The sequence below is a fragment of the Branchiostoma floridae genome, chromosome 8, assembly GCF_000003815.2.
Source record: "Branchiostoma floridae strain S238N-H82 chromosome 8, Bfl_VNyyK, whole genome shotgun sequence".
Classification (NCBI taxonomy): domain Eukaryota; kingdom Metazoa; phylum Chordata; class Leptocardii; order Amphioxiformes; family Branchiostomatidae; genus Branchiostoma; species Branchiostoma floridae.
Genome location: NC_049986.1, coordinates 8,433,847 through 8,456,878, shown reverse-complemented (window position 1 = coordinate 8,456,878; position 23,032 = coordinate 8,433,847). Strand labels below are relative to the sequence as shown.

Sequence of the window (23,032 nt, the reverse complement as noted above, 5' to 3'; positions counted from 1 at the left end):
TTTAACTGTAATATTCTCCTATGATCCACTGCTCACTGAGTCACGTGTTCTATCTGCGTAACGTGACGCGGCAGTAGTGGATTGTTCATTCCTTGACAAAGACTGTTGCTGTTCAGTCGAAAATTTGGGTGAGTCCAATTTTTGTGTGTTGAATATTACAGGTAAATTAGTTCAAGAAAGTATGAAATAGTTGTAGGGTGTAGTACACGTAACTGCCAACAACCAATAGAACTGCATATTACACAGACCTGCGTACTACAGTCCATCTGCTTGGCCAGTTCGTCTGTGTACTTCTGAGGCTCGTACTCCGGCAGTAGGACGGCCCACGGGCTGGTAGAGGCGCCGCTCTGTAGGATGGCCTGAAGAAAATAGCCTGGAACATGGCAAATGGAGGTCATGGCTGTTTAAGAATTTGTTCAATGTTCATGAGTTTGACATACTTACCAGATGAAACATACGATCCAATCGTTCTGTCCGGAATTATATCCTGCAAGTATTTGATAACTATTTAAAATGAATGCAATATGAAATAAAGTTTGAAGAAGCTTTGTACAGTGAGACTTTAAAGACAGTATACCATTGCAATGTAAAACAAGAAACTCAGGCAGAAATGGAACATAAATCACAGCATCGACAGTTATCAACTTTGGTGAGTGACCTCAATAGGTCACAATAAATACAATATTCACATACACACTGGTATACCTGTAAAACACCAGGTTCTTGTAATTCTTCCAACTTACCCCCCCCCCCCCCCCCCACCCCCCATAAAGAATGCCTCCACATTTGAGGCGTCGCCAAAAATTACCTCTACTGAGCGGAGACAACAGGTGCAGAGAGGTGCTTGCTGCCCCTGAACTTTCACCAAATATGGTCACCCGATCGGGGCTGCCACCGAATGCCCAGATGTTCTCACGAACCCACTTCATGGCTTCCAGTTGGTCCAACAGCCCGTAGTTTCCTGGAGCGCTGGAATCTCCGGTGCTGAAAAATCCTACAGTGTTGACAGGATAATATACACAAAACGATGTGAGAAATGTAAAAAAAAGAGATTTGAAGAAATATTGCAGCTGCAAATAACCTGGAATCCAGTCTATATTCGTGGCTTGGCCAACACCGCCGGGAAAATCTATATTTATAGTGTTTTCCATTATAGAACTCAAATACATGTAATATACATGTATGTGGTTTGTGGCAGGTGGAAGGTTAGCAGATACCTATTATGCAAATAAGTCCCTAATTTGTATACTTAATGTGAAAGTGTCCTAATGCATCTAATTAAATACATGTCGTAAATGATTGGATCGTCAACATTGTGACCTGTGTAAGTTAGTTAAAGGTGTACATAACCAAGCATAGATTATGCAAATGTTAAAGTCATTTGCATAATCATGATATTTCATGGAGGTATGAGGTCTCCGAACTCTTGTAGAAGTTTATAAGGTATAGTTAAGTATTTACTTGTTGAACTTTTCATTATGTATTACGAGACATTTCCTTCTCAAAATTGATGCTATGTTGAGGTACAGTAGCTTTGACCTAGCGCTCCAAGGCGATAGTTGGTGATGACCACGATGACTCCTTTCTGTGCCAGTAAACTCCCGTCTTGCCTCTTGTTGGCTCCAGCAACGTGTGCACCTCCATGAAAGTAGAGCATGACGGGAAGTAAGGGATCACTGCCCGACACCTGGAGAAAAACAGGGGTGACGTCAGAATTAGACTTTTCCCCAGTAATACATCTAATCCAATGGGAGAATTGAGAAAACAAACATGCAATTATCTCAAGAATAAAAAGTTCAAGCCGTACAAACTTATTACCCTCAAACGATAGCCTACTGTGTCCAGTCTCATCAAATTCATTTGCAAGAATTTCAATACGGCTAGTCTTTAGATACACGCCCTAATCAGAGCCTTTGGTTTGGTCCTTTAGGCCACAGCAAGTAAATTTTATGGATGACATCCTCTGCAGACTGCAAAAATAGTGCGATAGGGCGAAAAAAAAAACAAGACGGGTGAAAAAAACAAGATGGCTTTATAAAGTTGTGATGATTCTTGTATACGTAAAAAGAATTTAAGGGACAAAACATGGTATCAGAGCCAACAAGGCATTCATTCCTGTATTTAAGACGTGTGCTGGTGTAGTAAAAGTGACACTAGTGTGGTAGACTGGCATCATCAACAAAGTTGGTAACTACACTCATGGCTTCAATATTGGTGTCACTTTTACAACTATCAAATAAGTTTCATTTTTACAACTACAGTCCTGGGTACCTCGCAAGTGTCACTTCTACAAGTACAATTATTAGGCTTCAACACAATATATTTGCTCATTTTGGTACTTTATCGTCATGTTGACCATCCCTGCAGAAGTAGAAAATTTTTGTTTTTACCTGCATGTATGCAGGTATGGTTTTCACGGGCGTGGGAACTTTTGCAAGCTGGAGATTTAGGGCGCTGTATCTCAAGAACGGATGGTGCGAGCACGACGATTTTTAGTACGTGGGTTGGGGGTGGTAGCCTGACATTCAGGTTTGATTTTGGGCGTCCTGGCGCTTGAACTTGACATTGAATGTGGCATTTTTTGTGTTTTTTGGGCACTTTTGGCACTGTGTGTCCGGAACGATACGCGCCATTGCAACGATTTTTGGTGCATGGGTGGGGGGCTGTTGCTTGTTGCCTAGGATTGAATTTGGGCCTTGTCGCGTTTGAACTTGACACGGCAGGTCGAATTTTGTGTTCAGGTGGGGTATTTCCGGAGTTATATCTTCTGAACGGTTGGTGCAGGCGCGATGATATTTGGCACATGTGTTGGCGGTGGCTGAATAATTCTCAATTTTGATTTTGGCGCCCTTGGTGCTTGAACTTGACATTCCAGGTTACCTTTTGTGCGTGCACTGCGCGTGCGCTGTATCTCTGGAACGCAAGGTGCCATCGTGTTGCTATTTGTTGCGTGGGTTGTTGCTGGTGTCCTGGTGGTCAGGTTTGATTTTGGGCCTCCTAGTGCTTGAACTTGATACTGTAGGTTGACCCTGTTTTTGTGTGGTTGGGGCATCCCCCCCATTATCTGCTTGGTTGTAAAAACAGGTGACCTTGGGTTTGGGTTGATTGATAGGTCTTTAAGCTTACGTGTAGAAGCGTCATCTGTTTTTGCACTGGCTTCAGCCACCTTCAATGTATCAGGTTACTTTGTATCAACAGTACTGTTTCCAGCCAGATGATACATACTAGTTCATTTCAGTTTGTACTAGTATCTGTTGCTGTTAGGTACAATTTGAGTTTGCTTCTTAGTCTTTGTGGTGTTTTGAGAGCTGTGTAGTACTGAGTTTAAAGTTCTGGTACAAGTTCCTTTACCCTGTTTGACGAAACTGTTTGATCAGAAGAAGATACAACTTTCTAAAGTGGAGGAGAAATGTATAGAGCTTGAGTGTAAGAGAAAGGTATGTATATTATCTTCCTGTGTTTCTTGTTGTTTCTTTGGGGATGCCATTTCCGTATTGTATGCAGGTAATTTGTAGTTTGGGACTAGTCATGTTCGCTTGATTTTTGGGCCTGCTTAATCTATAGTACATACAGGGTTAAGTGGTAGAAGCTTTGTTCTGTTTTAAATTTGGTATATCGTTTGTTGCATTTTGTCACTGCAAAAATATGATGAAATTGTTTTCCCTCTCTAAGCAACTGCTCATTGATTTTGGGGGTTGTTTGCTGGGTGTTTACTCTGACTACAACAGCTTTCTGAACTTTTTAAAGTTGCCAGCAGCTTGCCATCTATGAATGGGAATGACAAGGACATTTTGAATAGTAAATTTTGCTGTTAAATTTGGCTTAGGTACTTCAAGAAATTTAGGCTTTAGTTGGATGGATTGAATAAAAATATCATACCACCCTGGGGACTAACTGTTGCTGCTGGATGGGGGCTACCACTATTCATGTTGTCTATGGAACTACTGTAAAAACTTAATTGGTCAAATTATGCAAATAACCTTCCAGTGTCAAGTGTTATAGCACTCCAGAAATAAATCTTTAATGAATATCATTGCCACACTACGGAGATTTAGCAGCTGCATTAGGTCAGTACATTGAAATAGGAAGATATCAGTACTGAATATATCATATGTGACAGAATAACTACAAGGGCCATCTGAGACAAAAAAAGGTAGGAAAAGTCGTCTCAACAACTTCAAGGTACTGTGGTTGGTTACATGCTTAAGAAATCCAAAATAAGTAATGTTCATCCATGCCCAAACTTACACATTCCGAAAATGGAATTTCAGACTTTTGCATGGTGCACAACTAACACGGTAAAAATCTCACTTTTCCAACCACGCAACCACGGACAAAAAGGAAAAAAATACACAATAGGTCTACAGACACCCAATACATTTCATGCAGGCCTGAGGTCTACGAACTCTTGTTTATTCTGAAATCAGGCGAAAATTAATGCGCGCGCTGATGTCATCCATAAAATTTATTTGCTGTGGCCTTAGTCTTAAAACAACTATCTGGCGATGACACCACTATCTCAGGGGGTGCGAAAACCACAGAGGTGGACAAGGGTTATTTTTTTTACAATGGAGTCAACAAGTACTGGATCTTTCCTACTGCAGCCACTCCATGGCCAAAAATGTTCACATTTCACATAAAATCCCACCAAGAAAGGTTTTGCCTTGTTTTTATTTGGGGCTCTAGGGGTCTGCGTTAATTCTGACGTCACCCCAACAAGATTTCCTGTGTGGTCGTTTGTCAAATGTTGTACATGTCTTCATCGATGCAAATGATTATCATCTTCGATGTCTGTCTGTTTGTTTGAGTGTCTGTGAACAGCATAACTATATAGCAATAACCTATCATGTACAGACTGAACTTGCTGTCTTAGCTTTTATGTGGTTTATATGTTTTCAATATGCATGTACTTTTGTGTTCATTTGAACTGAATTGCAAGTCTTCTTGAATGAAGAATTGATAAACTGAAAAAAAAAGATATATAATACCTGCGGACCATACACGTTCAAGTTCAAACAATCTTCGGAAACATTGATGTCGTCAAGACTGGGGTCGTAAGGAATCACTGACGTTGTAGCGCTCCTTGGGTACTGCAGACATGCTGGTCCGAACCTTGTGGCATCGTAGACATCGGTCCAACACTGGTGCGGCTGAGGAGGGCGGAACCTCAGGTTTCCCGTCGGGGGTGCTGCGAAGGGCACACCGAGGAAAGTGTTTAGGACGGTCCCGTCGTCCATTGTCGTGGCGAACCCTCGGATCGGACCAAGGGCTGTGGAAACGTCTACAGCTTGACCATCACTGACCATACAGCAAATGACCAACAGAATCTGTAACACAGACCACCTCAATAGCGTGCTGACATACACTGACATGGTCTAACACCTGTCTCTCTTCAAAACAGGTAGAATAAAAGTCCACTAACGACTATCGTATATTGGTTTGGTAACTTTATAGCACTGACGAGAAGTCGTCTTGGACTTTGGAATTTGAAACATGAATCATTAACCCATGAATTATGATGCGTTGTGCATTTTTTTCGAATTTCCCTTCGTCTGTATGGGGCTACAAACATGTATGTCAACTCTGTCCAATACGTACTGTTTTCTAATATTTCATGAAAGCATTACCCCTGTACAAATATTGTACTAGGACATGATTTGACCTAATTAATCTAAGCTTGACAGTACATAACTCATCTATTTAGACAAACATGGTAACGCCCATACAGCTAGTATGGTACACGCAGTACTAACAATAGCAAACAGTACATCGAGTGCGTTGATTAGCATACATGTATTTTCATATTTTAAAGCATCACAAGAGACAACAAAAGAGGTAGCGCACGAATTGGGTGACATATCATTGGCTATAATAATGCTACATTGCATCATCAACTAATAATCATGAAATACAACTCGGGGTACACATAATTTCCTTTTGGTCTTCTGTCAAATGTGGATTAAATCTTGTATGAAATTAATCTACGTTTTGGACACATAAAACTGCTTTCTTTCGTAAAAAAAATAGACTATAAATATCTAGTAATGTGTATCGGCCAATCGGTGGCCCATTGAGACATTTGATCATACCAACGCGCTGAGGGTAGCAACACAGATCAACTCGTATAATTTGTCGTTGGTAACGGAGATTAGTGGTCTTTCAAAGCATCACAAGAGCTTTATAACAGACAGCAAAAGAGGTAGCGCACAAAATGGGTAGCGTATCATTGGCTATCATTGTTAGCTTTATACGGCAGACATTGTCTGTTGTTCATACCGGAGGCATACATAGAGCCCTGTACAGAATCTAAATAGATTACTAGAAGAATAAGTTCGTTTTGGACACGTTTTTCTGACACTGACACGCCTGTCTTTTCTTCGTGAGGGAGACGTTATTGAGGGATACATACATAGAGCCCTGCACAGAAACTCAGTAGATTTCTAGAAGAAGACGTTCATTTTGGACACGTTTTAGACGCTGGCGCTTGTCTTTTCGACGCTTGGAGACATTTGAGGAAGGCCTGTCTTGCTTACAACAGTGATCGCCATGGGATCCGGAGCGAGCAAGTCACGGTAAGATAAATATTGCACTATCGTTTAAATCACGTTTCACTTCCCCCTGAAACAAATGTGAGAAATTTTTCAATAGTCAGGATCATTCTTTTTAGATACTGTATGTTTTGAGGAACACTCAGTTGATCTCGATACGCAGGGGAATTCGAATAGTTAAAAAAATACAGTGCTAGGAAAAAAAAGTATTCCATGTATAACGTTATGTTGCAAAAACAAACACTGACAATGAACCGGGTAATACCTTACATCAGCATGAAGATAAGTACGCAATAGAATATCCGGCTTATGTAAATAGTACCATCAACCGGGGTAACAAAAAACGCATTCCCTCTCAGTTTCACAGTAACACTAGTTAACCTTTATCCGTGGGGTTACCCATCTCCGCTGTATCTTAACACATGGCATTTAACTATAGAGATATCAAATCACGGGTGATGTTTTCAAAATGTAATATTTTGAAAATATTGCAATTAAAAAACGCCGCCCGCCGACTTAATTGATATCCCTAAATACACTGTTTTTAAAAACAACGGATATATATTATTCCACAGATGGAGGTACACTAGGTTTAACAATTTCTAACTATTTCAGACCAGTTATGGTCGACCAGGCCACTCAGACGGTTGCCAGTCCAACCCCACAAGAACGCCCTTTGGCCACCCAACCCGAAACACGAACACGTAGCATGCCGTCAATAAGGAGTAATAAAGAGGATTTTTACAAAGATGACGTCCAAGGAAGTGTTCAAATGAACTCTTCCATTGATATGGAGCAGTCATTGGCATCAACACAACAGGCATTCGACACCTCGGCAGAATCTATGCAACAGGTGTCCGTCGAGCAACGCGACCTGGTAGTGGCGCACCATGCGGAACATGATAGTACTGCAGATGAGTTGGCTGCGGAGGTTACGTCCGCCAATGATTCGCCTGAGGCCGAAGAAAACGAACTGACTCCTGAGATCGAAGTGGTGTCAAGCCCAGTGGAACAAAGAAAACAGGATCAGGTAGAAGTGGGAGAAAATGAAGCAACCGTGCGTTTGGAGAAAGCGATGGAAGGAAAGAGCGTCAGCCAGGAAGAAGTGAGGGAGCTCGAGGACGGACAGATACATTCAGCCTCCGACAAAATGAACGCAGAAGAACCAAAAACAGACGCAACAAAGATAGGAGAGAGTGAATATACGGAAGAAATAGAAGACAGTGAAGCGAACGAGTCAATCAACCATTCGACCAGTTCTGGAGAATCAGACTTGACCGGAATGAAGGAAGTAGAAAATGTTAACGCACACGAAGGAGAAAACGCTGCACAGAATCAGTCAACCAATAATTCTGTTGCTACAGATAACTTGGAAGCAGACGAAGAGAAAGAAGAAAATATTGTAATTGCGGAGGAATCGGAAGATAATGAACAGAAGGAGTGTATCTTCCATTTGACGAATGCAGAAGAATTGATAAGCACAGACGGTGCACCCAACGAGCCTGCAGAACCCAGTCTAACCCATGTTACTTACACTGACACCGAGAGAGACAAAAACGAACCGGACGGACAGAGTGAACAGGGAGAGGAACAAGCTAAACATGAACCTACAACATCCGCCGAAGGTGAAGTTAAAGATCAACACACGGCTGCACAAGAGGAAAATGATGGGAAGCATGACAACAACACTGTCAGAGAGGGAGCCGGCGTGGTAGCCACAGCACACAAACCAGAGGATGAGCTTCAAGATGACTACATGGGCGAAAAACTGGACGACATCCTTGAGGGACTTCTGAGGGATACTGCAATAGTTGACGACGATAAAGGTAAGAATATCTACCAAAGGCTACACGTTGAACAGCCTACAAAGCATCTGACGTTTTTATGGTAGGGAGTGCTTTTGACAAAGAACCCGATATTATCCGATAGACAAGGGTGCTGTAAGTCAAGTTGAGTCATGATATATTGGATGACCTTTAGTTGTAACGTTATATTGTGTGAACATTATAAGACTGTCAGTAGCAATTATTTCATACCGGCTAGCGTTATATTAGAGCCCAGTTTTGTTTAGTAATCATACAGGCTTTTTTATATTGTCATGTAGGAAATGAACTAAAGAAAAATGTAAAACATGTATGTACTAGCAAGTACTAGCGCCACATCTCCGAAAGTACTGACAAAGACCCTGGGTGACTTTGAAATTGATGTTGTTTTTCCGCCTATGTATAAAACATGAAATGTGTGCATTCATATTTGACCCAAAAGGCGTGTGCCATATTTCAAACAATGTAAGCACTCTCATATCAACACACTTGATGCATGAACTATTTTGAAGAGTCTTGATACAACATAAAGCTTTTAATACGTCCGCTTTGTCTGAAATTACCGGATGTGACTCATTCGTAGAACATTTCCGCCAGCCTGTGTTTGGTCCCTTTCGCTGTAACGTCAGGTGATGTCTCGTACACATGTCGTGAATTTTCTTATTCCTTGACCCTCCCATGAAAGGAGATAAATGTGTCAATTTTCTTCTTCCTTCTTGGCTTCCTATGTCCTTCTTGACTATCTACTTGCAGTACTGTCATTATTTGCTAAGAGGCGCTGCGGAGGCTTCAGTCCCAATTTTGCCCCCTAGTAACCTTTGTGATTAAAATTAGAACAGTTCATTATATTGTAGGTATATGTTATTTTAACATTCTTTTTTTGTTACATATATGCTCTGAGTCAAATACTACTATCTTTATATTGCTGTCAGCACAAAATAGTTCCGTATAAATTTTCCATTTATTTTACTTATTTGATTTCTAGACTAAAAATCAAAGGAAAATCAGGATTTTGTACTACCCGTTTCTTGAACCAATGAAACATTCCGTCACCTGTTGACCCCGCATGACCTATGTCCTGGTTCCCTCGACCAATGAAAACACAGTCAATCACGTACGTCACAGATCAGCTGGTCTACATTGCCCCGGCGTGGTTGACGTTGCCAGGGGAATCCTATGCCAGTTTGACATCACCTCTCTCCCCGTACAGCTCGAGTTACTAAAATCATTGTAGTGCGTGCTCACATGGTGTGGAAGTCACTTTGAACCATGGGTTGTGGTCCTTCATCCAACAAGCCAGGTTAGTGCCAAGTTTTTCGGGCTATTTTCGTCAAGAAAGTCGATGAAAAACTTCAAAATCTCACCGTCCCTTCTACCTGTAGTGTAGGACCCGTCGCCCATTCCCCCGTTTCCAGCATTTATAGCACGTAGTTTATACACCAAACAAGTTTATAGCCCAACCTTTGTTCGTAGGTCAGATGTAGAGTGTTTGCCACCTGCGATAAGTAGAATTTGATAGTGAGCGGTGTGTGGGCGAGGTCAATTGTTTGAGCACACACGGACTAAGAGTCAGACTCTAACAGGTGTTTTCTTAAGTTATTATTATTTTTTACCTGGGCAACAAGGTGTCCTGGATTTCAGACATCCTAACCTTAGTGTCTTTTCCTAGATCAGAAAAAAATCCTTCTGGTGAAAGCCACGTAGCAAATGTATTAGGTATTATATTAGGCTATCACAACCTTTTATTTCAGTTGTCATGTGTTTTGGAAACCATAAATTCAAAGTTTTTCTTTTGTTACCTAATGCTGAAATCGAACCAGTGTGCTCTGTCGGTCAAACTGGTCATAGACTTCTGTCAAGGAGACCTCTTTGTAGTCTTGAGATGCAATAGACAGGTTGTCAAGTTGTGGTCAATGGTTAGTACAAACCTGTCACCCAAAGGGAAACAAAACAAAGTTAAACTGAACGTCGTTATGTTGTTTGTACTAAGGTAGAAGTGTATAAGACATGTTAAAGTAGCGTAACAGACGCCCTACTTGTTATGTCACACCTTAAAATCACTCTCTCAAAGGGGCCATTCATTCCCACTGACATGAGTATATATTTGCCAAATTTTACCATTTGAAGTTGGATGAAAAGATTTTGTTACAGCTAAAGGCTACCTGTTTGTTAAGTGAAGCCTTGGTGATTTTTAATGTTTATTCAGTAAGATATGTAAATGATCGATAAAGTGGGTTACCCCTAGAGACAACAAAACAATCAGATTTTGCCAGCTGATAGCAATAAGTCGTGTCATTGGTTGCTAGGAGGTAAACACTGTAATTAGTATAATTTTGTCTGATGAAAAATGTTGATAGTGGTTGATTCTAATACGGGTGAAACTATGGGTGAGAAACTGATCGTTGCTTAGTGTAAGATTTCAAGTTTGATTGAAAATGTGACATTCAGGTGACTAGTGTAGTATTAGTAGGTGTTGAGGCTGTATTTGAATAGTCATGATCAGACAACTTTTTTGAGGGAGGGGGGAATTTTTTTGGCAGTCACCTGGCCCATAGTTATTTGCACTTGTTACTCAGGTGTGTCAGACGATAGCGCCGGTAATCCATTCATCGCTAGCGACCCTTTCCTAGATACACACGACCACGCTGTATTGTGTCCATCAACAGAGCACAACAAACGACGGACATCGGCACCGCGGCCATTGTGCGCACTTACCCTGTGACAGTTGTTACGCCTTACACGATCGAAATGTTTATCTCTATTTTTCCGCTCTCCTTGGGAATTTGGCAGTCTCTCCCTTGAAAAGTTTAGCCACATATTTGCGTTAGTGCTCTCGATTACACTTTGCTTGTGGCTTCAAACAAACTTGTTCAGTTCTCTTCAATAAGCTTGCGCGACAAAATCTCTACTTCTGAAAGACGGAAAAGAATGCTACGTGCCACCGGTCCCAGTTCGCTGGATGATATTTGCAAGGGGATTACAAGTTAAACTTCTTAAAGGCAACTTTTGACACAGGCTTTTCCGTCCTTGAGTGGATTGTAGGTTGCCGTTTGTAAGAAGGATGCAGGGGATAATACAGTAATAGGATTGGGGAAAATGGAATTAGAGCAATTACAGAACTGGCCCTGTGACTCACCTGTTCCATTTTAACATCTATAGGATGCCACCAAAAAGTTTCACAGGTAGGGATGTTCTAAAAAAAACAACTAAAAAAAACATGCATGTTTTTGATAGCTTCAGTCCAATATGTGGTATAGAAATTATCTATAGATGATTTTGCATTCTGAATGTCACCGACTCTCTTTGTTAAAGAATGTCGAGATGGCTTATTACGTTTAAGAGCTCATAATAATAAGTACAATTGTATGATAGTTGCAACCAAACCAAAGTCTGTATGTGCTCATAACTATACAAAAAACATTGATTGAGACAAATGCTCTACCATAGACTGTACTTTCACAGGCACGGTCGACTTTGATCGGTTCTGCTTTTGCATAGACTACCTGATGTTTTCTTTAAAAGCAAATTTTTTTGGTTTGCAACAATTCATACTAGATACAAATACAGCTACAGCTTATTTCCATAATTCTGTTACATAATATATAATATTACTTCATCTCGCTAACTGTTTTTTTCTTTAAAATCAAATTGTTTTGGTTTGCAACAATTCCTGGTAACCAATACACCCCTTGGCTTGTTTTAATTCTGTTACTTCATCTCATTTTCTTAGTGACATTTCTATAGTCTAAAAACCATGAGAAAATCCAGCAACCACATCTTAGGTTTTATTTCTTAGTAACCCCGACAGGTGACCCAACCACCCCCCGCTGTTGTGCCCCGGGGGGTGCACTAAATGCCGAACCATTGTCTCCCCCAAATTTGCTCGTAGGAAACAAGTGTTTATTTACTTCATTACCCGAGCAACAGCAGCCCACCTGCCATTTATCCTGTCTCGCGGGAACGCCCGTCTATAGGCTATTTTGACAGAACTGGATCATTTCGGATTTATGCCACCGGGCGCAGTATATCAGGTTTTCTTGTGGGTAAACCACTTAGGCAAGAGGATTGAATTTAAGGGCTATAGGAATTGGATGTGTAAATCTTTTTATATAGCAGCTGATTACGTGGGATATTTCTTTCTATAGGATATAGGCTTATTGAAAATCCTATATTGGTTTTGGTAGTTTTTTGTCTTTTCTGGGGCATTCTAAACAGGGAAAAGTCATTATTTACTAACTGTCTAGTGATGGCCTGTCTATATAAGAATGAGTATGATTTTGTATATATTTTCTACAGTTTTAGTTGTTACAGTATGATTTAGAAGACTACTAATTAATGTGTTGAAACTCCTTGCCCGAAAAAAAGGCATAATGCACTTTTGGGATCAGCAAGTGACCCAAATGCACGGTAGTGCACAATAGGGTTAACTTACCAACAATCAGGCAATACAAAGGAAAAGAACACACAGTGGTTGGCACATTAATATTTCATATCTCCTATTATGGCACATCAAAGTCAACAAAGGTGAATATTGCCAACAGGTGAACATCAGTGACAGTAACATAATGGGTCCTATACTGTCTGCCTAATCTACTATCAATGTAAGAAAAGTGGGCCTAATGTCTAAAAGCCTCTATGACCTAGTTATGTCAAATACACTATTAGGTAAGAAATTCTAGTTCATTGAGTTTGTAGTCAGGTCCCTTTGGGACTTAACTGGATAAAAAAGCAGCATCTTAGATGTCTATTAAGTCTTGTCCGATTGCCCTATCTTCAACGCTTCTACGCTTTGAAGTTCTCTAAAAATTATGCTGTATTATAGTTGCCACATACCCTCTATTTCATGAGCATACTATGAACTTCATTAGTACTTACTGACCCTGCAAATATACAGGATTGTTGTGTTTAGATTTGCCACATTGCAGTTGCAGGTTATCATAGTACGCTTAACAGATACATTATGCATACAAGCAAAAATGTTGGTTTAAGAAAAAAAGAAGTGTAAGGAAGAAGATATCACATATCAATGAGTCATCAACCTTAAAATTATGATGATCGTGATTCAAACTCAATACATGTAAATCTGTAGCATTCCATGATAGGACTCTCAAACATGTGACAAATGTAAATGAGACAGAGAGAAACTATTCTGTAAATGAAGATGTCATTAACCTTAGAAGTATCATGACTTAGACTTGATAAATTCGCTGCATTGCCTGATAGGACTCTCAAACATGCAACAAATATAAGTAAGGTTCAGAAACAGAAATATTGATTGATCATGCAAATAAAGACCTGATTGCACAAACACCAAGCCTTTAACACATCAAGGGTTAACTTATAATGTTCTGTATGTTTTCCAGTTGCAACAGCTCCTCAGAAGACGTTGCTAGTAGAAGCGAACGGTCGGCAAGACGCGGCGGAGAGGAGAGAAGATGGCGTCAAGGACAGACAGGAGAGAGCGGCACAGCAGGCAGAGGTACGTACACAGGGTCAGGGGCAGGGCTCTAGCCAGCCTCCGTTTTTCCGTCAATTGACGGAAATTTGCTGCGTGTGACGGAAAAATTTTAAAACCAATCCGTCAACTTTGCGACAATGGGAATTGGCTGACGGAAAAAAATGTCGAGCTGGCTAGAGCCCTGGTCAGGGGTCATACACAGGGTCAGGGGTCACAGCTACATTCTCTTAAACAGAACAACAGGTGGCAAGGTGGTCTCGTGGTCAGTTGTTGACTTCAAATCTAACAGGGTTTGAATCCCTAGGCAGGCCCCTATGTTGTGCTCATGAGAAAGGCACCCTAATTTATAACCTACTAGTACCGGTATTTCCTCTCTCGGTTAGGGACATCCTTGTAGATAAGACCTAAAGCCGGAAATCCCAAGCTTGCCACACCTTAGGCACATTAAAGAACCCATCACGCTTGTAGAAAAGAGTAAGGGTGGACCAAACCTTACAGTCTTGTCTTGTACATTGTGTAAATTCTGGCTACAAAACTGGTAATGCAAAACAATTAAACAAAAATCAAAACTTGAACACATTTTCCGTCTATGGCCAATACTTAGCATGCTGTACTTTTTAAAAATCATTTGTTTTCCTCAGATAGTAGATTTTAGGGGGAAAAAAGCCCGGAAACAGCAAAATATCTGATGCCTTTTGGCTACAACACCAAATTAGATCCGGACCTAATCACATTGTGCTTTACACATCAAATCATAGACTAAAATGCAATTTACATAATTGCAAAACATAATCCATCAACGGTGGAAGACAAATTGCATTGAGTTTATTAGCTGTAGTGGCTAATATAGACATATTTACATAATATGACCTACATGTAGAATGTAGTATTATTATGAAGGACAGTTGTACTGCACTATTGCGTACTCCGACAATATGAATATCATACTATAAAGATCTGATAAATGATAAGAGATAAAACAATGAAATCTGGTTGTAGTAAGTGCGTCTGATCATCGTCCAATGCAAAAGATTATTATAACATAACATCCGTTGAACATTGATTAGCCATTATTTTAGCACTTCCCTGCGCGATATGGCAAGACTCTATCTCTTAATGCTGGGACACAACCAGAATGTAATTTATCTAGTTGATAGTTATATAAGATTAAGGTTATTTAGGGTTATTTGGGGGATAGATTTCCATAATTGTGTCTCAATTTGTCTGAAACTGTCACGATGAGGGAATCATGTTGCTGAACCTAATAGCAGGAACTGAATTGAAACATCCACGGTCCAAATCTTCTGTAATTTTTGTTGTTTTGTTTAAGTGAACAACAGTGCAAGAAAAAAGTTGTAAATTTTGAAATGTTTGTGGTTATACAGTTTTTGCTAGGAACTCTTATTGCAAAAAGAAAACTGTAAATATTTCTTTCGTTATTCTGCTGTAAAAAAGATATTCATTTATTCGTTTGGCTGGCATTGCAGGCAGCCAAGGTAGCCCAACTAGCCATGGCTGTAATACTGAATTGTTTGACCATGAACTGTAAACACCTCAATAACCTCCTTCTTTCCTCTGGCAAAATTAAGCCCCGCAAAAATTACTGAATTTACAGTAGCCCCAAAGCACCCGCCTCTTAGTGGTGGTAATTTCTTTAGAAGAAACACTGTCCAAAGCACTATCAGATGATGGCTAAGTTATTTTTCATACACTCTGTATTGACCATGTCATCTGCCTTGAAAAGCTACACAGCCAATGATTAATCTGTTTTTCGACCAAAGCCCGCCGTTTCCGAGAAGACCGTCAATTTGTTGGCAAAATATGTCGTGCTGTCGCTACTAATTGCATGTAAATGATTGCTTCAATAGAGTGACGTAGATGACGCTCATACGCACAGAATGATGTAGTTACAAATTACACACGCACACAGGGCACCGATTATAAATGCCTTTGAAATGTAACTGGCAGACGAGGAATTTTGTTTACGCATAACAGTCCCCGGTGCCACTTGAAAAATTCTAGACTACACATTCTTGGGCTTTTGGTTGACGGGAAACCAAACAATGAAACCTGATTTTGAAGGGCTTGCGTGGGTAGTAGACATTCAAGCTAGACTCAACCGAAGAAATCAACAAAAGAGTCTTGAGATTAACATTGGATGGGGGGGGGGCAAATTTATGTTGGGTACATCTACAACTCATATCACAAGTGCCATTTGTTTTAAGATAGATAAATGAGGAAACTCCTGAAGTTTGGTATCGTCTCAAAGTTTTATCTATCTACAATAAGCCTAAAAGGTATAAACCTACAATTGCTTTCATTTCTCTTGCCTTCATGAAGAAGGCAGCCAATGGTTTATACAATTGTCTGGTACTGACCCTGGTGCTGAATTATTGTATGTTGGGTACACTTCCATCCATACTGCAGAGTTAGCATTATTTAATTGAATTACCACCCAGCCAATCAGAAGAGCCTGTTTAGGTTGAGATATCCAATCAGGAAGGGGGTAGGGAGGTAGTGCCTGCCAATCAGATAGAACCTTTTGAGGATGAGGTAGCCATTCAGGAAGGAGATGGGGATGGGGAAGTATCCTAACCAGCCAATCAGAAAGAACCTGTTGGGGTTGAGATAGCCAATCAGGAGGGAGGAAGGGAAGTATGATACTCTGAAAAGTGAACTGTTAACAAAACTTAACCTTGTTATTTCCAATCCTGCCCCAGGATATCTCAGCAAAGAAGATGGAAGAAGAAGCGCCCCCTGTCAGGACGCAGCGATCAGCATCAGCAACAGAACGCGAAACTGCAGTAGTGAAACCAACCAGTAGACCAAATAGTGTAACAGGTACAAGCAAAATTGTTTTTTCTAAATTGAGGTTCAGTCCTACATGTTTTGTTTGTCTGTCTTGAAGTTTTGTAGTTGTTGTTGCTTCTTGGTAACAGTGAAAATGTTGGCTTTGACAATCGTCTGTTTGTCAATAGGATATTTCTATCATTAACATACATTGTAAAAATCTAAAATGAAGTTCACTCCATTTTCTACTGTGTTTGAGATACAAAATTGACAGATTTTTTACCTTTAATAGTAGCATCTAAGCCTAATGGTGATGCCTCAAGAGGAGAGCCAGAAGGAAGTCCACCCAGCCCTACTCCAGAAGTACAGAAGATAGAGGCAGTGGAACTCGGGAAACCAGAAGAGGCTCCCGTCACAGAAACCGAAGCCCCAACAGAGGTACCAGTAACAGAACCAGAAACAAAACCAGAAGACGCACAAGAACAGGGTAAGTCTGAGGCAAACACTCAGGAAGAACAGTCAGGGAACAAGGTAGCCAGTCAGACAGACACTCAAGATCAGCCAGCCAGTCAGAAAAAGCCAGGAGAGGGTGAGGTAGCCAATCAGGAGGAAGATAGGGAAGTAGAGCCAGCCAATCAGAAAGAGCTTGGTGAAGGTGATACAGCCAATCAGGTGCCAGATCAGTCAGCCAGTGACAAAGCAGAGGATATAGGCAGTGAGATAGAGGGGAAGGATGGGTTAGCAACTGAGCAGGTTGAAGAAGAAGGAACTGATGTTGCAAGGTCATCTGAAGAGCAAGAAGAAACCAAGACAGCAGGCAAGGAGGTGAGTGGCCAGACTTCAGGCGAGAAGATAGAACAGATGATTGAGCACATCATGAAGTCGGGTCCAGCCAGTAAAACAGCCCTGACAACCGAGGCAGACCAGCCTAGCAAAGCCAGTGTGGAAATCAGCCAGAGTGAAACAAAGGTCGACCAACAGCTGCTTGAGGTCAGCCAGAAGCTGCAGAAAGTGGCCAGCGACAGGGAAATTGAAGCCGCTGAGCAGAAGGCTGCACAGCAAGACAATGCCAATAAATCCGCCAGCAAGACAAGTGTGAAGTCTGCAAGTAAGACAAGTGTGAAGAGCGTTGGCGCTGGCTCAAAATCATCTAAAACATCCGTCGGTGGAAAGACATCACAGAAGGCTTCCACAACAGAAGTCGCCTCAGCTAAAGCCTCCAAGTCATCATCCTTTCAGAGGATCCTGTCCAAGTTGTCACTGAAGAGGTCCGCCTCATCACAAAGTAAGAAGTCCTCCTCGGGACTTGAGATCCGGTCTGTCACTTCCCAGTCACTTGAAGGAATTGAGAGGGAGGACAGCAGAATGGCATCGGTGATGACGATCGAAGAAGCAATCGGGGATGACGACGCAGAATCTGAGAAAAAGGTTGAGAAGAAAACTAGCCAGGATGTAGCCGCATCAGGTCAGACAGTTAGTGATAAAGCAATGTTAGATCAGGCAGCTAGCACAGAACAGGAGGAAGAATCAGACTTAGACATCTCAGACGAGAAGCGTATGAAGGAGGTGGTAGACAGGAGAGGCACGGTCGTTATGGACCTAGGCTCCAACATGTGCATGGTGATCGAGGGCTGCGAGTCCAATCCTGACCCAGCACTGAATGACATGAACATGCCGGTAGTGCAGGAAGGTAGGCACTTAGTCAGGGATGAAACCCATGATAAGTAGCCAGCTTTGTTCACAACGATTAGTCATCAATTTTGAATTAGTCGTCCGCTAGTGTTTCTGTGTAATGAGTTTCATTCCCAAGCTCCAGCCTAGATCGTCTTTACACAGCCTTATATAGCTACTTGATGAAATCACATATAGGAATATTGCAGGGTCTTTAATGTTAGGAGTGATGGAGAAACTATAATGTTGTTTGAATTGGCTAGGGTTTTTGTTTGCTCAGTTTACATGTTGTTGTTGTTATTGTTTTTTTTCTGTCGCAATGTATGTTGTTGTTTTATGTTGTGTTGTGCTGACTTTAGCTTGTAGTCTTATGATTGTTCCTGCTTGTCCAATGTGCAGATGAAAGTAGTAAACCTGCTGAAGAGCCAGCTGAAGCTGCTCCAGAACCAGCTGAAACTGCCCCAGAACCGGCTGAAACTGCCCCAGAACCGGCTGAAACTGCCCCAGAACCGGCTGAAACTGCCCCAGAACCGGCTGAAACTGCCCCAGAACCAGCTGAATCAGCCCCAGAGGAAGCCCCAGCTGCAGAAGAACCCAAGCCAGAGGAAACACCTGCACAGGTAGGAGCTCAGACTGACACTACATCAATGTCCCCAAACCACCTTTCTAGTCAAGATTTAATTATACATTCAGTAGATGTTCAATAGCTGGTGTCAAGGGCATAGCAGTTGACCAGGTCCTCTTGCAAGCACAGATGCACATCTAGTTTTACCTCCCCTACCATACTCAGGAATATTACAACCCAAAATATCATAATTACTTCAATTAAATGTATTCAAAATTTAAAAAAAAAATTCAGTATCATATAGCCACAGTGTGTGAACTGCACAGTCCTAACTGACGCATACAGTGTATAAAATCAACAAGAAATGAAGAATGTTGAATTGTAACAGGAGACTTATGACAGCATTGATGACGATACCTTTGAGGAGGATGAAACTCATGGTCAGTACACTGATGAGATAGCAGGGCTTCAAGAACCTGAAGAACCACAGGTAGTACTAACTTCACAGGAACATGCCAAGTTTTGGATCACTTTACACACGTTTAGGGGTGAACAGCAATCGCCTCCTTCAGCACTGGTTGGAAATGTAATGGATGTTTTTCCTTCACATTGTTGCAGTTTTGTCACAATTGCACCTCATTGAACCAATAGCAGAATTTGTAAAGCAGGGAAAACAAGGAATCAAATGAGTGACACACAGATTGAACTGTCGATGGCAGTTGATCTCTTCTTCAAGGTTTTAAGTTACAGTAAAGAGGCGGATTTTGCAAAGGGCCTGTACCTGCTTGTGATCTAAGGCTGAATGTTTTTATTACAGGAGGAAACTCCAGCTGAAGAGCCTGCTGTTGAGGCACCTGCAGAAGAGGCACCTGCAGCTGAGGCACCTGCTGAGGAAGCACCTGCAGAAGCACCTGCAGCAGAGGCACCTGCAGAAGAAACCCCCAAGTCTGAAGAAACAGGTGAAGCAGAGAAGCCAGCAGAGCCTACGGAGGCACCTGCTGAGACTCAGGAAGAGGCACCTGCTGCTGAGGCACCTGCAGCTGAGGCACCTGCAGAAGAAGCACCTGCAGCTGAAGGTATGTTGTAGCATAGTTGTCAATTGGGATTCTCTACAGTTTAAAAACAGCAAAATCATTTTGTTCAAAACTGCCTGTATTCACTGAGTTCTTCTTCAATCAGTACTTTGCTTAGAATCTATTTCCTATCAATGTTAATGGATGAGATCATTTTAACTTGATTTTGGAGTAGGAAAGGAAAATCTGTGGTGCTTTAAGTTTGCAGTAGCACAGTAGTAAACCAGAGCACATGTTTGCAGTGTGTTGTGCCTGGTACTTGAAACCACTCACTGCAAATATTGCATGGTTTACAGTAATGGCCAATTGGAATCAAACAAGCTCCATGTGCTACACCATTTGCACAATGACTGACAGGTGCTAATTGTTTGACTGTTTGTCCCACAGTGACACCAGAAGACAAACCTGCAGAAGCTACAGAGGAGAAACCCACAGACACTCCCGCTGCTGAATGAAACCCTGTAAGTGGACTTTTACAATGCAAAGTCTTTGTTTCGTTTGTTTGTTTGTTTTGCATACCTGGTAAACCACCTTAGGGCATTACACACCAGGTTTGTACTGAAAAGTACAAGCTGTATATCCGGATAGATTTATTTGATCCACATGGGGAAGAACCCATACTCTTTTCAATAAGTGCGATGGGTTCTTTAGCATGCTGAAGGTGTGGCTCTCCTCAAACACAGGACCTCCATTTAACATCCTATCCGGGGAACTAGGTACTCATTATCATCTGAGTGAAGCGAGGAAAGTCGTGTAAAGTGTATTTTCCAAGGGCACAAATTCGGTGGCGCATTAATAGATTTGAATCCAGAACCTCTGGGTTATGAATTCAAAATACAAATAAGATTAGTCTGGATTAATAAGCTAGCTGGTGTGTTACGCCAAAGGAGGGTTATATGGGTTATACAGATACAGATTTTTGATGTTGAGCTAAGTGCATTGAAAACCGGCATCACTTTACATTGTACATAATCGTGTGACTTCTCAATATATGAATAACTATTTAGCAACATTTTCCTTTTTTCTTTTTCAGGAGCAAGCTTTGTGATTTGCAACTTCTCAACACAATATCAACATGTCCGTCCAGAAGATTCCATTTGTGTCCTGGAAGGGGGGGTGCAGGGTTGTACAGAAAATATTGTACTAAATGTGAAATGTGCACACATTTAACATCGCCACCATTCTCAGTATTCTTTCATATTTAAAACATGTTTAACATATTCCATACATTTGTGCTGACACAAAAATGATGATTATGATAATGTGTTATTGTTCATCTTTGACATTGTGTTCCTCACAACCTGTTTTGTCAAGCAAGGTCTTGAATAGTATTGTATAAAGTGTACACTGTTTGCATATATCTATTTTATATATATACATAATGTTTTTAAGTATTCACTGTAGAAGGTATTTGTTGCATGCGGGTTGATCATATTCATACCCCCCTAAAATGCAATAATGTCGCGTTGCGTCACAACTTCTGATCAACGTTTCAGGAACCTTTGTTTTTCACTTTTTGATTTTAGGAACTGAATCAGCAAACTTTATGTGTGCCATGTCTTCCAAGGCCGGAATATCCTAAAATATTGTCCAGGTTTGTTCTCGAATAAATGGGATGACTTTTGATATCCAAGATGACGTCTTGGTAACTTAAAACAATGCTCAAGGAGGTTATGTGTGCCCCATCCAATTTAACGATATCTGTGATTAATGTAAATATCAAAGAGATAGATTTTCACACAGTACAAGAGAAAATGCAACAAGAGGACGATTTTAAGCCACAGTAAAAATAAAGAATGCCTCCGCCCCTGAGGCGTCGCCAAAAATGGATAATTTTGAAACATCTTCGAAAGGTGTATAATCTTTGCAGTGAACATTTGTATAGTGCATAACTTTTACTGTAAACCTGCTGTAAGTTTTTTTCTCACCATTGTACACACTGTGGTCTCCGAAACCATGAGTTCTGTGTAAAAACGTGTAAAAATGGCTAGATATATCAGTATGGAATTTGTTGTCAAACTACTGATGTCGTTTTTCACTAGTTTGAGGTTTTATGCACAGTGGAAGTGTTATCCAATGGAGACAATAAACGACTATATTGTGCATTTTTAAAGCAAAGTTTCATTCTCTGTAGGTTATTTACTTCTAATATGGACCAACATTCAGTTAGGTCTCGACTAGGGGTGGGTACCGGTACAAAACCGTTTTTCTTTTCTTATTAGACTGGTTCAGAAAAACCGGACCTGAAAACATTTGGTAGACCGGATGTTGGACCTATTGGAAAATGAACAGATTATATGATCAGGCATTCGCACGGTTCGGGGCTTACCAGTCAAGGAAAATAACAAGAACAAAGTAAAGTCTATAGTCATTTCTTCCAAGTTTTACTGTCAATTGTACAGAGGCAGTTACATTTGAATACTCCACAAACAGATTTCTTTGTAGTGAAAAGGAACATTGTTTTGAGTATCGTCCATTCACAAGTTCTCACATACTGATTCAGGTTCAGGTCCGGACCTAGACCTAGACCTGATCCTCTGGACCTGAAACCGGACCTGACTTTTCTGTACCGGTACCCACCCCTAGTCTCGAGCCATCAAAGCATTTGGGCCTTCTAACATGGAACATGTTTGATTCTCTTGTTCAGAACTTGATGAACTGACTCGTACACAAAACCTCTTGTCTTGTACGTTTATTTTGTTGCTCTCAGTGCACCACAACAAAGTAACAAATAACGATATGTCTCTTGATTCAAACCACAGCAGATTCTTTTAAGTGACCCAATATCAGGGACAATTTTACGATCACAGGACTGTACAACAAAAACATAAACCAATTTTTCCACGCCAGAAAAAATTAACTCTCAAAATCAAACTATTTCACTGACAGGATTGCGATAGTAAACTATTTTGCTATGTACATTAAAGCAAAAGTCAAATCATGGAAAACCAAAGATTGCTTTGACTATATCTCAGGGCACGAAAACTGATATTTAAGCACGCTTAAACCTAACGTTAAGGACACCTCAATGCACTAGAGTAGCATCTAAGTATCCTTTTAAGTTAGGCTTACGCATGCTTAAATATCAGTTTTCGTGCCGTGTA

The 23,032-nt window shown here is 40.9% G+C and overlaps 3 protein-coding genes across 4 annotated transcripts; 2 read left to right on the top strand and 1 right to left on the bottom strand.

The window, feature by feature from the left end:
* Nucleotides 1-32: 32 nt before the first annotated feature.
* Nucleotides 33-5,649, bottom strand: LOC118421186 (neuroligin-4, X-linked-like). Its single transcript, XM_035828348.1, has 5 exons — nt 4,989-5,649; nt 1,540-1,687; nt 809-994; nt 249-373; nt 33-53 (listed from the first exon to the last, which is right to left on the bottom strand). Exons 1-5 carry the CDS (start codon nt 5,370-5,372, stop codon nt 33-35), a joined length of 864 nt encoding a protein of 287 aa, XP_035684241.1. The 5' UTR covers nt 5,373-5,649.
* A 672-nt stretch (nt 5,650-6,321) lies between these two features.
* On the top strand, nt 6,322-8,510 carry LOC118420867 (chromatin modification-related protein EAF7-like). Its single transcript, XM_035827916.1, has 2 exons — nt 6,322-6,572; nt 7,164-8,510. Exons 1-2 carry the CDS (start codon nt 6,547-6,549, stop codon nt 8,437-8,439), a joined length of 1,302 nt encoding a protein of 433 aa, XP_035683809.1. The 5' UTR covers nt 6,322-6,546; the 3' UTR covers nt 8,440-8,510.
* A 973-nt stretch (nt 8,511-9,483) lies between these two features.
* LOC118420866 (nucleolar protein dao-5-like) lies at nt 9,484-22,046 on the top strand. Of its 2 annotated transcripts, none has more exons than XM_035827915.1 (8): nt 9,484-9,671; nt 13,735-13,850; nt 16,550-16,670; nt 16,915-18,309; nt 18,690-18,910; nt 19,673-19,931; nt 20,316-20,389; nt 20,962-22,046. In XM_035827915.1, the coding sequence occupies exons 1-7, from the start codon at nt 9,641-9,643 to the stop codon at nt 20,381-20,383; spliced, it is 2,211 nt and encodes a 736-aa protein (XP_035683808.1). In that variant the 5' UTR covers nt 9,484-9,640; the 3' UTR covers nt 20,384-20,389; nt 20,962-22,046. The 2 variants fall into 2 exon arrangements, with proteins under 2 accessions (XP_035683808.1, XP_035683807.1); XM_035827914.1 differs by having other exon boundaries at nt 16,912-18,309.
* Nucleotides 22,047-23,032: the final 986 nt, after the last annotated feature.